Raw genomic sequence first — 16,529 nt, forward strand, 5'->3', positions numbered from 1 at the left:
TGATTTATTATTTACATTTTGCACGTAGTACACTCTATGGCATTTTGAACCTTTTATGTTATTAACTGACACATTATTATGTGTTGGATTGCAAATTATGCACATTAATATCTCGATGGTCTCTAATGCCCTGGGCTCACTCAATCACATGGTAATCATGGTTACCATGGTTAAAGGTCTGTCATCATTCATTCTTACCAGTATAGAGAATGCTCTACCACCAAGGCAAGCTAATGGTCAAATAATGTTAGGTTCTGAAGAGTTCCTTATGTATTGCCATGTTAGGCCATTATTAGGTAGTGACAGTAAAGAGATACAGGAAGTGAAGAGAGAGAGACAAATGTGGAACAAAGGTCCTCGGCCCAACACAAACTGAGCGGTTCCCCCTGCTGTTAAAGGTTGGAGGGAACATGAGGACCAGGTTATAGTTTTTATTTGAACAACTCTACCTTATCATAAAACCGAAAAAGCCAGCTGTCCAACACCTTAATTGGGACAAAAATGGAGGACATTATTCTTCTGATGTCTTTATTGATATGACGGACCTTTCGGTCTACATGCACATTTAATCTGTTCTGAGGCTTCTTGCTAAGAAAATGATAATATCATAACATTACAGAACGAAAAACAGGAGAAAGAAGTCACCATTTTAAAGATTTTTTGATAAAATTGTTGAGGTCAGGTTAATATGAATCCAAATGGACTCCTTACAGTACTGAACTGTTCCACCCAGAAAATGCTTGAAATAGCAACATTATACTTTATGCTTCTCATATTCCCTGATCAGATTTAGCATGAATTTATTATATTTCTTATTATACATTTTGAAAATACCTCTACTTATTGCAGCTGCCACAGGAGCAGCGTTCATGTTATTGCTAAGATGGTTTATGTTCAGCCATGCCTCTCCATTTATAACTTTTGTGAAAATTCACAGGCCTCCTTCAGGGCCCCTGTTGGGCTGTTGCCTCAGTCTTGGGTGAAGGAAGGTCCCTCAGCAGAGGGGGGGGGGAAGTCACGGAGCTCTGCAGGGCAGCCTCCAGCAGCAGCCACCTGCTCCTCCGCCCGCAGACACAGCTCCTGCAGGAAGTTGGCTGTCTCCATCACCAGGTCGCTCTCATCATCTAAAGCAGAAACACACCGAGTGATAAGGGCCCGAGCAGCGAGTCAGAGCAGAGGACCTTTTGAAATCCCTCAAGATTGATTCTCTTTGTAGCAAAAATGAATCACATTTTTGAGGGCCTAAAAGTTTACCCAACATGTAACAGGATAATCAGGACTGGTGAAAATGTTAATAATTTAGGGGACTCGTTCTCGGAGTGTCGGTAAAAAGCTCTGTAAAAAGCTCTATACGCTCCCTACAAAGTTGCCAAAAGGCAGCCCCCCCGCTCAGGTTCACTTAGACATTTGGTAGGTATATGTAGCTTGGTGAGACGCACAAAAAAGCTTCTTGGAGGCTTTTTTTTTCACCAACTTCTCCAACGGTTTTCATCCAAACAGCTTCAAATTAAGTCAGTAAGTCTTAAGACCACGAGGTTAAAACGTTATTAAAAGCTTTACATTAAACAGCCTCGCCACGACGTGGCGTGGAAAAAGCACCATTGGCTGTAAAAAAGGAAGTTGCTGTAACTCAAGCATTTATTCTCAAATATGCTTCAGATTTCTTATGGATGATCAGAGACCAGTAGTGATGGGAATTCCGGCTCTTCTTGGTGAGCCGGATCATTTGGCTCGGCTCACCAAGAAGAGCCAGCTCTTTCGGCTCCCAAACGGCTCTTCAGTTTACCACATATTATACCTTTTATAATTCAATCAAATGTAGCCCTGTTTTGACTAATGATTTATATGTGTACACATATCACTTAAATTATTCAATACATCCTTTGTACTGAAGTATTCAAAAGTAAAAATTACATGTTTAATATCAATTATTTGCTGTGGCCAATTGTTTTCATTGCATTTACAGACCCTTGTATCTCTCTGATACCACCCAATGAATGCACAGACTTGCATGTAGAACCACGCTACACAAAGCAGATAGCAACACCTATAAAAACTTAAGCATAGACATTTAAAAAAAGGGGCTACTGTATCGACATTTTAAAATTATATTTAAAGAAAAGGCCCTGACAAAACAGCAGGGCTCTATTTCAGTATTAACTATAGAAAAAAAGACAGCAACAGCTGACATCAAATCTTTGCTGAGCCCAAGGATAATCATAAATAACATAGTGAAAATAAATATATTGCAATGCTCAGTACAGCAGCATCCAACCGTCTCTAATCATAAAAAAACATAATACAAATAAATGTATTGCAATGCTCAAAACAGCAGCATCCAACAGTCTCTAATCCTTGGATATTACATGTCACTGCATGCATGCACGGAGCAGCTGTAGCGCGGAGATCATCATATCATTCTGTCTTGTATTACTTAACAAAAAATAACAAAAACAAAAAACCGGCTCGTTCGCGGGCGCGAGCCGGCTCCCGTCGTTCACTTAAAAGAGCCGGCTCTTTGAGCCGGCTCGTTCGCGACCGACACATCACTAGAGACCAGGCCTGAAGATATTTTCATGCCAATATACACTCATTGACATAGCGCCACATAGCGTTTGACCCTTTAACGTCCTCCTCCAGGCAGATTATGCAGGCGACCCAAAGACTTTTACAGGTCAACATTGGGTCATATGTATAGCACCACCTAGTGGCACGGGAATGTTTAGTCAGGTTTATGTGACAAACATCAGTCAATTGACATGGAAATGACATGCAGCCTTCTAATGGAATTAGCACATATTCCTTAGCGCCACATAGTGGACACCAGAGGTGCTGCAAGATTCACAATGTCATTTCTAGAGCATCACACTCCATTCAGTAAGTTATGTTCATTACGTCTGCAACGCTCACGCCAATTCACTGCTGCAGTCACAGGAGTCTGGTACTAACCCTGATGGTATGGATGTGTGAGGGCCTGTGCATCACTGCCTGTACCTTTAATTATGACTGTGGTATATTTACCACAAGAGGGCACACTAGACTGTCAATAACACAGCAGCCTGATGTGCAGCACTAGTTTAAGACTTCAGTGTGTTGCTGCTATAAATTACATTTATAAAACAGGATATTGGGTTTAACCATAAATTATAGTAAATCTAAAGTGGATCAAAACTTCAATCCATCTCCAACAATATACCTTTTTCCCTCAATTTTTTCATTTTTTTACTTGATTTGATTTGACTTGTTTATATATATATATCTGAAAATGTGTCGTGCATTCCAACTAAATAGCTAAAATTCAAAACACAACATTTTAAGCAAAAATGTATCTATACTACAAACATATATCACACCAGGGCCCACATTAAGGGTCATTATTGAATGACCAAAAGCGCATGGTTCAAAGCACATAATGCAAGTAATTCAAGGCTTGTCCAACTCCACTTTTGCTAGCTGAACAGCGCATCATCTGCTCACAAAATAAGGCACAAGGAGCTAACTTTCAAACATGTTGCATGTTTGGGATTTCTGAGTTATTTTCACCTTTTGCTGTCACTCAGACCCTTTGATTAGGCCCCGCCCTCAACCTGTTGATTCAATCTGCCCTAGTTGGCTCTAAATGTTGAACTGCAGATGAGATTTAGTGAGTGCTGTGAATTCTCTCTCTGCTACACAGCCTCGAGCTCATCATAATCATCGTTCTAGAAGATTATTCTCTTCATATGGAATCAGAGTGATTTTTTCTTAAAAGAAGATTCTTCTACACACCTTTCAGTTCTTTGAGCTTTGGAGAATCCTTCTCCAGGTCAGCATCCTGCTCCTGTAGACACCTGCACATCTTTTTATGGGCGAACCAGTGGAGCTTTTGGCACGATAAGCTACAGTAAGTCACCTTAAAGACAAATGAAATCAAACGTGACCCGGGGGTAGTTCCTTCCTGAGAGTTGACACCATGGGGGCATTAACTCACTGCTTTACAAAGGGAGCATCTCTTGTCTGCTCCCTTCTCCCCACACGTAGCACAGTAGTTAGCATCTACAAACGCCATCTGACCCGTGATGGCCTGGTTCAACACCGAGAACGCTGTGGGGTCGTTTCCCTGGAAATAAGATGATGGGGTTATTAGTTAGGTCAAGTTATTAGACAAACCAATACAAAAGAAAAATGATTACTTAGTAACCTTTTATCATCAACTTCTATAGAGTGATGCAGTGATGTCGAATTTGTAGTCCGACCTTGAAGTTAGCATTGTAAGGGCTGCCCCGACTAAAAGGAATTTGGAATATTGGAGTAAATAAGATCTGTGGCAAACACAGGTTCATGGTATTCCCAAGTTTTGTTAAGAAGGATCATCTTGTCGTATTAACACCACCTCTTTCTAAAGCGTCAAATATGATCCCCAGAAGTCAAAAGCTGAAGTTAGGCTATACCTGAACTACACAGTGGCATGGCTGCACATCACCACCGCTAAGCTAAAGATGGCTAATGTTTGGCGGGATGACGTTTGAGAGTCTCATTTAGTTACGTGTTACAGTAGCTACTGTTGTTTCTAAGACACATCGAAGCTTCAGACACATCGAAGCTTCAGACACATCGAAGCTTCAGACACATCGAAGCTTCAGACACATCGAAGCTTCAGACACATCGAAGCTTCAGACACATCGAAGCTTCAGACACATCGAAGCTTCATCTATGAGGGGGTCTTTACTGATTCATTGTATGTCTTTAATGAATATGTTCAAATCTATGAAGCCTTTGTTAACCACATACCTTATTTCAGTCAACAACAAAACAAAACAAGGAAACCAGATGTAATAAAATGCTAACTCAATGTTGGGTTTGAGGACTCATTCCTGCACCACTCTTTTAACAACTGTTCTAACATCATTCTCCCTCATTTATGCTTACCATGGTATTTTGCTAAAAATGATATACTGCATATTACACTTCAATTCTCTGATATGTTCTTCACTTACAATTTCTACCGGTGCTATGCTCCTCACCAGCTCCTGAAGCAGTGTGGCCTCACAATAAGGAAACTTCCTGATACAGTCCCGAATGAACTTCTCCTGGTACTGAGGGAAGCCATCGCTGTCTCTCCCCTTCAACAAGCTGGGGCCGAGCAGCATTCAGGCAGGTGAAGGACAATGAAAAAGAGAAATGGACAATTATATTTATCCCAATTTGACTCTTCATATGGTTTAATTGACCATTGTACACATCAGATGTAGGTACAACCTTGTAGATTAGTTTGAAGATTATTCAAAGAGGCCCTATTCTGCTTTTTGTGGTTTTCCCTCTTCTGTATGTCCTATAGGTTTAAGTGCATGTAAATGGTCTGCAAAGACTCACAGTTCTTTTGAGTGGCGCTCCAACACATTGTGCTTGATAGGCTAAGGGGCGGGACATTTCCAACTCATCTCTTAGCAGTTTACCGATCCCCTTGACACAGCATGGGGCCAAATGATTGAACCAAATATGGTTCATGTATAACACAGCTAGCAATTTGGTCAGTATGCATATCTTCTAATGTTAAGCAAAAAAAACACAAACATTTTATAAAGCAGCATTTTAAATGGTGCAGAAGAGAAGGATTATATATTGATCTAACCATGGGCGTCACTTCGTTAGAAAAAGTGGTGGGGATCCTTTTTTCAGATAGAAAAACCCATTACTGCATTAAACACCCCTCGCAAACAATACATACATATATACATAAATACATATGCTTACAATACTTTTTTTGACAACTAGTGCAGTAAGCTACACTGCAGCAAAGCAGGAGCAACAATTGCTTTTCTATTCTCCATTCAATTATATATAATATTAGACGTGTCGCAGGTCCAAACTACACCACTTGTGTTACCAGAAATACACCCAACAAGTGAGAACAGTCCTCCATATTCTAAATGTTCTCTTGCTTGTGCAAATAAAGCTTTCTCAAAGTGTACAATTCTTTGTGCACAACATTTTAGAACGTTGTTAACAAATGATCCTAATGCAAAGGGTTGGGGAAATAATGGGAGTGCTGCTGTGTCTATAGACTCATTCCACTCAGAAGCCTCACCTCTTGACAAGTGCGTCCAGCTTGTCATCTCGTTTCTTCAGGAAGGCCAGGCATTTCTGGAGCACACAGCTGATGTAGTGCATCTTCATCGCCAGGACCTCGTTCATGTCCTGCTGCTTCACACACTGCTCACACAGCAAGTCCATCACCTGGTGACACTTCTCCAGAGCTGCCACGTTCACCAGCACAGGGTTCTCCTTCACCAGCAGCACTATCTGGGACAGGCGGAGGGGAAAGTGTAGTAGGTCAGCAGATCACTAAAGATATGGTTCATCCTTTGGGCACCAATAATATGTGAGTTATTCAATAGGATAGAAATGTAACTGAACACCATAATTATGAATTATGTTATGTTACATTGAAGCTGAGTGCAGAGCAGCTTTAAGTATTTTGGAAAAATGTAATAAGCGTTAAAAAAATAACTCTTTATACTCAATAATAATCTATTTTCTTAATTTCTTGGCAGGTACAGCCAAGGTATGAGAGCAACCCATCTGGATACTTTCCCTCTTTGTCATGGCCTCACATCTTTTTGGGTGAAAAATATCTGGTGTCTTTTGACCGGCTCTAAATATAGATTTGAAGGTCTTTGCCAATCAAATAAAAAAATTAAGAAAACCATAAATGTTGTATCTACACGAAGCCCAAATATGATGGTCAATCAGGCAATCAATATACTATGATGAAATGAAAGCTATAGTGGATTGATGTTTTTAATTTCTATCTAACAGTGGATAACTCTTAATCTGGCATTTTCCTTTGATTGTCAGTGGTTCATTACCTTGACTTTAAACACCACTGTTAACTTTGGTGTTTGACGTTAGCCTCATTAGCATCATTAGCATCATTATGTAGTTGTGAGGAAGTGTTTCCCAAAAACCAACGTTCTGGATCATTTTTGTTGTAAAGACATTATGAAACTACATTTTAACGCTTCGCGCCAATTCTTTGATTTCACCCAAAAGTGGGCGGGGCCGTCTTTTGAGGTGCAGTGATGTAGTGCTGCTCCCATCGTTTGGATGGATAGCCATTTCATGTGGGATGGATGTTCAGCATTCCCAGAGCTTGAACCCTAATGACTTTGCACTTCACTTCCCCATTAGTGCTGCCATCATCAGTAGACCTGTGAGGAAGCCTCACCTTGACCGGGTTGAGGTTGGTGGTCATGATGATCCTGTGCAGGGGCCCCGCCAGCGTGGGGGGCAGCCTGGGCTCCGTCTCCAGCCCATGTGGCCTGGTGTAGAACTCCAGCTTTGCGAGCGAGAAGAAGTTATTGATCACTGTGACACAGTCGTGCTGGCCTGTGAGGAGAGAGCACAGGTTAACATGAACCCCCCCACAGTCACCTGACAGCCAATCTCAGCTTGTCTCACCAACAAACGCTGCCATCTGAGCCGCAGTGCGACCCACAGAGTTCACTTGGTTTGTCTCTGCGCCTGCATCCAGCATCATGGAGGTGATATCTGTCCTCCCTGAAATGTTAATGACAATCAAAAGAGCCATTTTCCCCTGCCATCAAGTAAAGTTTGTCTGGAGCTGCAATACATATTTGATTATAAATAAATAAAAACACTTTTGTGTGTGAAACATTTTGATTGTTGCATTTGTGAACAAATAAACAATTTGACAATAAAGCAAAAGGAAGTGGAAGTCTACTGCTTTTTCCCTTATAACATAGGAAGCAGCAAATGCTGTGTGCTTGTTCTGAATTATCTTTAGAATATTATTTGTGTGGTTTGCTCATTTCTAAAAACAACAACAAATGAATATTTACACGCAGAATTTACCTCTCTGTTCTACTATTGTTTTTTGATGAATCCATGGTTAGATTTCCAAGGCCAGTAAATAGATGTACGCATCTATTTACTGGAAATAACTAGAGGCTAGAGGCTATTTAACTTGTTGACTTTTGCCACTACGAAAAATGTTCTGATGTTTTGGATCAAGGAGGTTGCTCCAACAAAGAAATTGTGGCATAATCTTTTTTATTATTTTTATTTCAGTGTCACAGTATCACCTCAAGCTCTTTTATTTATTGCTATATAATACTTTGTGAAAGCCACATTGAGCCAAGGCAGAGCGGATGAAGGGCCACATGTAGCTCAAGGGCCGCGGGTTGCCTATGCTTTCCTAGTTAAATCAGATGTAATAATAGAAAAAAACCTCCAATGTAAGCTGAAAACCTGACTTCACAGTTTTACCTGACAGGCCAGCAAACATAAGAGCAGTGTATCCGTATTCGTGCTGGTTGCAGTTGACGTTGGCCCCATGCTGCAGCAGCAGACGACACATGTCCGCCTTGCCCTTATAGGCTGCATGCATCAGGGGAGTCATGCCATACTTAGGAAACCAAGCAGAGACACAACATTACATGAGGAGATGTTTTTATATATAATGGAAAAAGAAACATGTCAGGTCTCAACATAAAGCAGCATGAATTGATTTGATGGCCACAAGCTGAAAAAACAACATATGAAGCTTAGCGCAAGTTCAACCAGGAAGACCATCTTTACTCATTCATTCACATATTCCCAGCGTACTACTCTCTCTCCTCTCAATCAGTGATCAACAGCTAAACCTATCACTTCGCCTCTATTCCCTTCCTCACAGTTGTCATTTCAGCTGACTCAACGCAGCCCTCTTCCTCCCCTTCCACCTTCCTTTCTTCCAAATTTGGATTTGGCTGTGCCCGGCGGTGGTCCAACAGTTCCCCCAAGGGCCCCAACCGATAGGGGACTCTATGGCGCTATTGAGACCCCCGACGCCAAGATCAAAAGCTATATTATAGCAACCGGTCTATGTAGGCCTACCGGCCCATTCCCCAGAGACAGACATCAAGGAAACAGGTTTAATCCTCTTCTTAGTTCGCTGTGCCGTTGTCAGGCTGTGGTGGTCTGAGGCCAGGGCAGGCTGTGGTGGTCTGAGGCCAGGGCAGGCTGATGTTGATAGCCTACATGTGGCACTTCTGAGTGGTTGTGTATGTCCGTCATAGGCGGCGCCAGGGGGGCGCTAGGGGGTGCTGAAGCTCCCCCTATATAGCCATAGCATCCCCCAAGCACCCCCAAAAAATGTATGTATTTTTTTTTTTTTTTACGTTTGAAATTCATAATTTGAAAAATGATTAATTCGAAAATAATATGCCACAGTACAGAACAAGTACTTCTGGGTCTCTGTGTTTCATTCAAGCTCGGCTCTGTGTGTGTGTGTGGCAGGCGCGCATTTAGTGTGATTAAGCGAGCGAGAGAGAGAGAGCGCACCGGTGCCAGGGACCATGTTGTTAGCATCTGGTTAGCTAGCTGCACTAACGGATATAAGGAGCTGTTTCTACAACAAGCTGGAGGAGAGTCCTCTCCTGTCAGACTGAGAGACTCAGGTGAGCTAAAGGACTCTCTGAGTGTTTAGATAGTTAACTTTAGTCTAAGTTATCTCAGTGGGTCTCAAACGGTTTGGTCACAATTTATGTAAACAATTATTTCGACGCACACCTTCATATGATCATTATAGTTATAAAACAATAAGAGAATACATGAAAAACAGTTATGAAATACTACATGGCTGTAAAACAAGAATAGAGTTTAAAAAGGGGAGTGATTTGTAAAATACCCATAAAGAAAAAGTAAATCTGTTTACAGTTCTGTTTCATATGGGTGCTGAGAGAGGTATCCATAGATCTCTTCATGTTGCTCTCAAAGTGCACCAGGTTGATGCTTTTAACTTCAATATAAAAAAAAAAATCTTCCCGGGGAGCCCCCTAGACTTAGGTCCACCCCCCACTTATAAAAATAGCACTTTACCTATGCTTACAGCTATGAGCTGATTATCGAGCCTTCATTGTAACAAGTGTATACTGTGTATGTGTGTGTGGGGAGTGTTGCAGTAGAACATTCCACTGTAGCGCCCGGTACCTTAATGGAAAACCCTAAATGTTTGAGCACCCTCTGTGAAACGTCAAGCTACCCCACAGCACCCCCAAAAGAAAATCTTTGGCTCCGCCACTGATGTCCATGCGTGTGTGAGCGCATCAGTGTGCGCTTATGTTTTGGGCGATGTGGGGGGGGGCCCCCAAAACAATATTTGCACCGGGGCCAATCACAACCTTGTTACGCCACTGATTATTATATAAAGTTCATATGGCTAACATGTTCGGAAGCATTTGTTGACTTACACATTCAGCCTTCACAGAACAACATAATTCATTTGGAGTCTTTGTGTTTGTGTCCACATGATAAATATCTTTGTCTTTTAGCTTTGGTCTCCACCGTCTGAAAGATATGGCTGCTAAATTCAGTTATCAGTTAGTTAATACAAAATTATAAGAATTCTATTAACATCATTATTATTATTATTATTATTATTAATTAACTGATAACGGATACATTAACATGTAAGGAGTATTTTATTGTTAGCTAGGCAGATGGTCATGTTTGAATTTAATTTATTGAAAAATGTAATTATTGTAATTTAGTCATTATTATCTGATTCAGTATAATGCAGCTGGTGACCCCCTCTTTGCAGAATCCCCCAGTATAAAGTAATGGACGTAGCCAGATTTAAGAAAACCCTAATATTATAGAGTATTATAATAGACTTAATACACTAAGTTTAAGTGTACAATAACTATCACTCACACATGTTTTATTCCAGACACTTTAAGCATCTACTTTATTTATCTTAAGTTTGTTAAACATACCAATGATGGAAATATTTGAAATAAAAAATGGATAGTATAACAAGGTTACAAATAACTATGAATGAAATACCAGGCCTTGCAAAACCCCAACATATTCAATTGTCAATTATTTAAGATACAAATAATGTTTATTTTTATTTTACAACCACAAAATGTTGAATTTAATTATTTAATTTGACTTGTCAGACTGCAGGAGCCTGATATGCAACAGGTTCTCTAAGATAATCCTGCAGGCAGAAGTGCACATTTTAAGATTTAATAAAAAACATATGCCTTACATCTCACCCAGAAACACTTTGGTGCCTGTGTTTGTGTGTGAGGGGAGTGTGTGTGAGGGGAGTGTGTGAACACCTGCTTCTGACATGCAGTACGAAGGGTCTGTGAGCTACTTGTAGTGAAGCTTTATCAAACACCTTCAAGGGTCTGCCTCTCAATAGTCGCCTCCATATGTCCCGATCACAATGGATAACATATGTTACAGTGACATAACTGTTGCATTGTGGGTGGAGGAAGGATATATATATTAAGTATATATTGTTTTGTTTTTTTAAAGGTTGTGGAAGAGTTTCTCAACCTTGGGTTTGGGTCAATTGATTGAAAAAATGTACTTCATCAAAATACATATCACAGTTGTACAAGACAACACGTGCTAGCAGGAAGGACTTTTTAGTGTCTAAAGTCACAGGAAAGGTTATGAAAAATCTGCACTTTTGATGCTTTCGGTGGACTGGTCCTTTCAATATGGAAACATTTCTAGGTATATACTTTATTTACTTCAATATATTATTTAGTGGAGCCTGAAAGTTATTTTTGACTTTGACCGGGTTGTTTGATGTTAAGCACTTGCTATTTTCTTAGCTTTGAAAGCTTAAGAACATTTGGCAACAAAATAAATACTGTTTGTAAAATACTTCAACTAAAAACGTATAAAAAGTGCTTTCATACCTCATCCAAACAGTTGACTCGTACTTCTTCACCGGCCAGCAGCTGGGCAGCTTCCTGTACGTCACCTGCACAACAGAAGTTTCTAGTAAACATGAACCTGTGGACATTAAGTGAGAAAACTCAGAACTGCAAGGAGACCAGCGCCGTCAACACAATTCCTACACCACATATATAATGTTGTTATAAAGGATTTTGGTTATGCGTTTATTTTATGGCTTTGACATTTCTGAGTAATAACCCTTTTATGTTTCCTGGAAATATATATATATAATCCGGTACCAATACACGGAAATCAATATATTTCTATAAAAATAGGTAAATTGAATATTAATTCTTTTTTTATTTATTATTATAGATTCGATTCTTCATATGTACACTGAACTGCACTTTATAAGTCATATTGTAATACGTTAGCTGGTGGTATAATAATTAAACAAACTGTATCCAGAAAACCTTTTTTAAATATTAAAAAATGACATAAAAGTTTGGACAATTTCTTGCTACAAAATTACTTTAAGTGAGTGGGTTTGTCATGAACAACTTGGTCCTAACAAAATAAATTGCAAGTTATATAAGTTTGTGTGAAACACAGTGAATGAAACTTAAAGTGTAATAAAAGGAACCAGTACTCACCTGCAGCGATGACCTGCAGGATCTTCCTCTCTGCTGATGATAGATCTCCTTTGTGCTGGGCCGCCATCCTCTGTGATCAGCTGTGATCTCTCAGTGATCTGTGTCTCTGTCCTGCTGACAGTCACAGTCTGCATGTACACTGAGTCACTGCATGGACTCAACCGACATCCCTGGAACATACCACTGTACCAAGCAAAGGGGGAGACCACTGTGGTCTGCTGGATACAAAATGCATAGTAGTAAAGATATTGTAAGTTTCTGATGATTCAATTTAGATAATTTATAACTTAAAAGATAAAGGTTTTGCTGTCCAGGTCTGACTGTAGTTTAAATAATGTTTTATTTATATAGAACAACTAAGAAGGAACAAAATAGTTGTGGCTATATTTAATGACCCCCTGATGTGGAACACAGATTGCATCAAAATGTGTAGTTCGGTGTTCACATTAATATGTGGAAGTATTTTAACACGCCTGCTTTGAAAGCCCTAAAGCGTTTGGACCTTTAAGCTTTCACGCTAGTAATTGCCGCTAATATGTACCCCCTATAGCCCCTACGTGCCCGACTCCACCTGCAGGTGGATCACAGACTTCCTGTCTGACAGGAAGCAGCACGTGAGGCTGGGGAAACACGTCTCTGACCCCCGGACCATCAGCACTGGTTCCCCTCAAGGCTGCGTTCTTTCCCCTCTGCTCTTCTCCCTGTACACCAACAGCTGCACCTCCAGTCACCAGTCTGTCAAGCTCCTGAAGTTCAGAGACGACACCACCCTCATCGGACTCATCTCTGCACCATCTGGTGATCTGGTGCAGGGACAACCACCTGGAGCTCAACGCTCTCAAGACAGTGGAGATGGTTGTGGACTTTAGGAAGAACGCAGCCCCGCCAGCCCCCATCACGCTGTGTGACTCCCCATCACTCTGTGTGACTCCCCATCACTCTGTGTGACTCCCCATCACTCTGTGTGACTCCCCATCACTCTGTGTGACTCCCCATCACTCTGTGTGACTCCCCATCACGCTGTGTGACTCCCCATCACTCTGTGTGACTCCCCATCACTCTGTGTGACTCCCCCATCACTCTGTGTGACTCCCCCATCACTCTGTGTGACTCCCCATCACTCTGTGTGACTCCCCATCACTCTGTGTGACTCCCCATCACTCTGTGTGACTCCCCATCACTCTGTGTGACTCCCCATCACTCTGTGTGACTCCCCCATCACTCTGTGTGACTCCCCCATCACTCTGTGTGACTCCCCATCACTCTGTGTGACTCCCCAGTCACTCTGTGTGACTCCCCAGTCACTGCTGTGGAGTCTTTCCGCTTCCTGGGCACCATCATCGCCCAGGACCTCAAATGGGAGCAGAACAGCAGCTCTCTCATCAAAAAAGCCCAGCAGAGGATGTTCTTCCTGAGGCAGCTGAAGAAATTCAACCTGCCAAAGACGATGATGGTGAACTTCTACACCTCCATCATGGAGTCCATCCTCACCTCCTCCATCACCATCTGGTACGCTGCAGCCAAAGCCAAGGATAAGGGCAGGCTGCAGCGTGTCATCCGCTCTGCAGAGAGGGTGATCGGCTGCAATCTGCCATCCCTCCATGACCTGCATCCCTCCACGACCTGCACGCCTCCAGGACCCTGAGGCGGGCAGGGAAGATAGTGGCCGACCCCTCCCACCCTGGACACAAACTGTTCACCCCCCTCCCCTCTGGCAGGAGGCTGCGCTCCATCGGGACCAGAACCTCTCGGCACCTGAACAGTTTCTTCCCCTCCGCTACCGGCCTCTTAAACAAGGCCCGGCCCCCCACTGACACTTTACCTCTGCCACAACGTAGACTCTATACGCATTACATTAATGTACACAATGTTTAAATATTGCTTACTGCACATATTGTATATTTCATATTTTATATTCTATAATTCACTGCATTCTATTTGGTTGTAAATTACTGCTTTATTTTATTGCTATCTTACTATACTTTTATTACAGTGCAGGGCCGTTTCTAGCTTTTTGGGGGCCCTATGCAAGATGCTGTTTGGGGGCCCTAGTTTTGACAGTTTTTTAACTACAATGGGGGGGATTCCGAAGCCTTTAAGATGATCTGTGGAGATGCATCAATATGTTACACTTTAATAGGAAAACAGGCTAATTTCACGAAAACCAAGCAATTGAAAATTACAAAAAATGATATTAAAAAGGTAAACAACAAGGCTCCTCTATGTCAATAAATGCAAGAGATGCAGCATTTTCTCAACAATGTTTAATTTACATTTTTCATCTTCCTCAGACGTCACTCATTGGCTGTCAGCCAATGAGTGATCGTTGGGCTGTCACTTTATTACCCCAAAAACACAAGCCACAGCTTTGCTATCATTGCAGTTTAGTTTGTATGCATATAATGCTTCACCGAACACAGGAGGGGGCTTGGCTGTCTACAAATAAAGACGGCTCATTTTAATTCTCCCCAAATATATTGAGGCTGAACCTGAACTTTGAATTCTCTGCTCCCATCATAATCTTGGCGATCTTGTTAAAATTGTGAATGCAGAATTAGAAATACTATGTAACTGGTTTGCAGTTAATAAATTATCCCTTAATGTGGCCAAAACAAATGACATGTTATTCAATACAAAGTCTGAGAGTAGAAATGACTGCATTATACGGATTTGCAATACAGAGATAGAAAAAGTTGGTGCATGTACATTTGTAGGACTGCTTGTTGACGAAAAACTCAATTGGAAGCACCATATAAATTATGTACAGACTAAACTGTCAAAAACAATATGTATTTTGTATCATACTAAGAACATTCTTGAAGAAAAGATACTCTTTATAACAGTCTATTTCTCCCTTACCTTTACTACTACTCCGAAATATGGGAGTACTCAACAAATCTACAAAAAATAATAACATCCCAAAAAAAAGTATTACGAATAGTCTGTGGTGTTGGTAAATATGAACACACAACTTCCATATTTAAAAAAACTCAATCTATTAAAATGTGTTGACATAGTGCAGCTTAAAACAGTACTGATTATGCACAACATTTTCCATAACAAAATGCCTAATAACATTCAAAAGCAGTTCCAAACCACAGCGTGAACATATGAATGTAAAAAAAGTCACTTGAAAATAAGTGTTCACAATGTTTATATGCAATTATGCATATATTATTATTATTATTCATTTGCCAAGTACATGTGTACATATGTATATATTTATATATAGTATTTTCATTTCCAAAAAAAGATAGTGAAAGAAACTGCTATTGACATGTGCAGAAAATGACCCTATATCTAGTTTTCGTATATATATATATATATATATATATATGCATTTATTGTTTTCCTGCCTGTTTTCTTTATTTCTTTGTACTCCTTCATTTCTATACGTTTTTGACGCAATAATGCCGCTGTATTAGGATGATGCACGGGAGGGCTACTTTCCACAAGCTATGCTTCAGCCCTCCCGCTTCTACTCATTTTGTTCATCTTTGTGTGTGTGAATTATACTTTTTTTGTTTTTTGGATGAATAAAAAAAAAATTACCCCGCATAGTCCGCCTATAGAAACGGCCCTGTTACAGTGTTCTTCATATAGTTCGCTATCTGTGTACTTTTTAAACATTTTGTTTTATATTTGATGTATGCACCATGACATCAAGTCAAATTCCGCGTACGTGTGAACCTACCTTCATCCTCTGTCTGAAACCAGAGCCCAGTCTGCTCTGATTGGTTCGCGGATTTTAGAGATGTCCCAAACCTTATCACTAATGGCTCGTTTCCACTACACGGCCTCGCTCGGCCTCGCTCGGCCGCGCTCGGCCGCGCTTGGCCTCGTTAGGACCAGCTCACTTTATTGCGCGTTTCCATTACAGTTTAGGAACTGGGGTAGTATCTATAATAACGCAGTGTAGGCAGAGCGACGCTGCTTAAAACTGCCGTGACGTCATCTTCAATGCGACACAACACACAACAATGGAGGATGTGGAGATGTGGAAGCGATCGTTTGCTTGTTTCTTGCTGTGTGGTTTATTATCACAAGAAATAGGCAAGAGTTGTTTCGAAAGAGGCGACTTATAGCAAGACGAGGTATAGAAGAAGCTGACGCGAGAGTTCGGGCAGTCCTACGCCGCAGAGACTACAGGACGACTCGAATCACTACTACTAACTACAATGCTACTTGGTAAGC

The 16,529-nt window shown here is 41.0% G+C and overlaps 1 protein-coding gene across 2 annotated transcripts; it reads right to left on the reverse strand.

Moving 5' to 3' along the window:
* Nucleotides 1-522: 522 nt before the first annotated feature.
* LOC117479226 (ankyrin repeat and MYND domain-containing protein 2-like) lies at nt 523-12,460 on the reverse strand. Of its 2 annotated transcripts, none has more exons than XM_034126251.1 (10): nt 12,336-12,460; nt 11,703-11,767; nt 8,269-8,407; nt 7,441-7,539; nt 7,208-7,368; nt 6,068-6,282; nt 5,004-5,112; nt 3,971-4,099; nt 3,769-3,892; nt 523-1,124 (listed from the first exon to the last, which is right to left on the reverse strand). In XM_034126251.1, exons 1-10 carry the CDS (start codon nt 12,400-12,402, stop codon nt 970-972), a joined length of 1,263 nt encoding a protein of 420 aa, XP_033982142.1. In that variant the 5' UTR covers nt 12,403-12,460; the 3' UTR covers nt 523-969. The 2 variants fall into 2 exon arrangements, with proteins under 2 accessions (XP_033982142.1, XP_033982141.1); XM_034126250.1 differs by having other exon boundaries at nt 4,977-5,112.
* Nucleotides 12,461-16,529: the final 4,069 nt, after the last annotated feature.

The sequence above is a fragment of the Trematomus bernacchii genome, unplaced genomic scaffold (genome assembly GCF_902827165.1).
Source record: "Trematomus bernacchii unplaced genomic scaffold, fTreBer1.1, whole genome shotgun sequence".
Classification (NCBI taxonomy): Eukaryota; Metazoa; Chordata; class Actinopteri; order Perciformes; family Nototheniidae; genus Trematomus; species Trematomus bernacchii.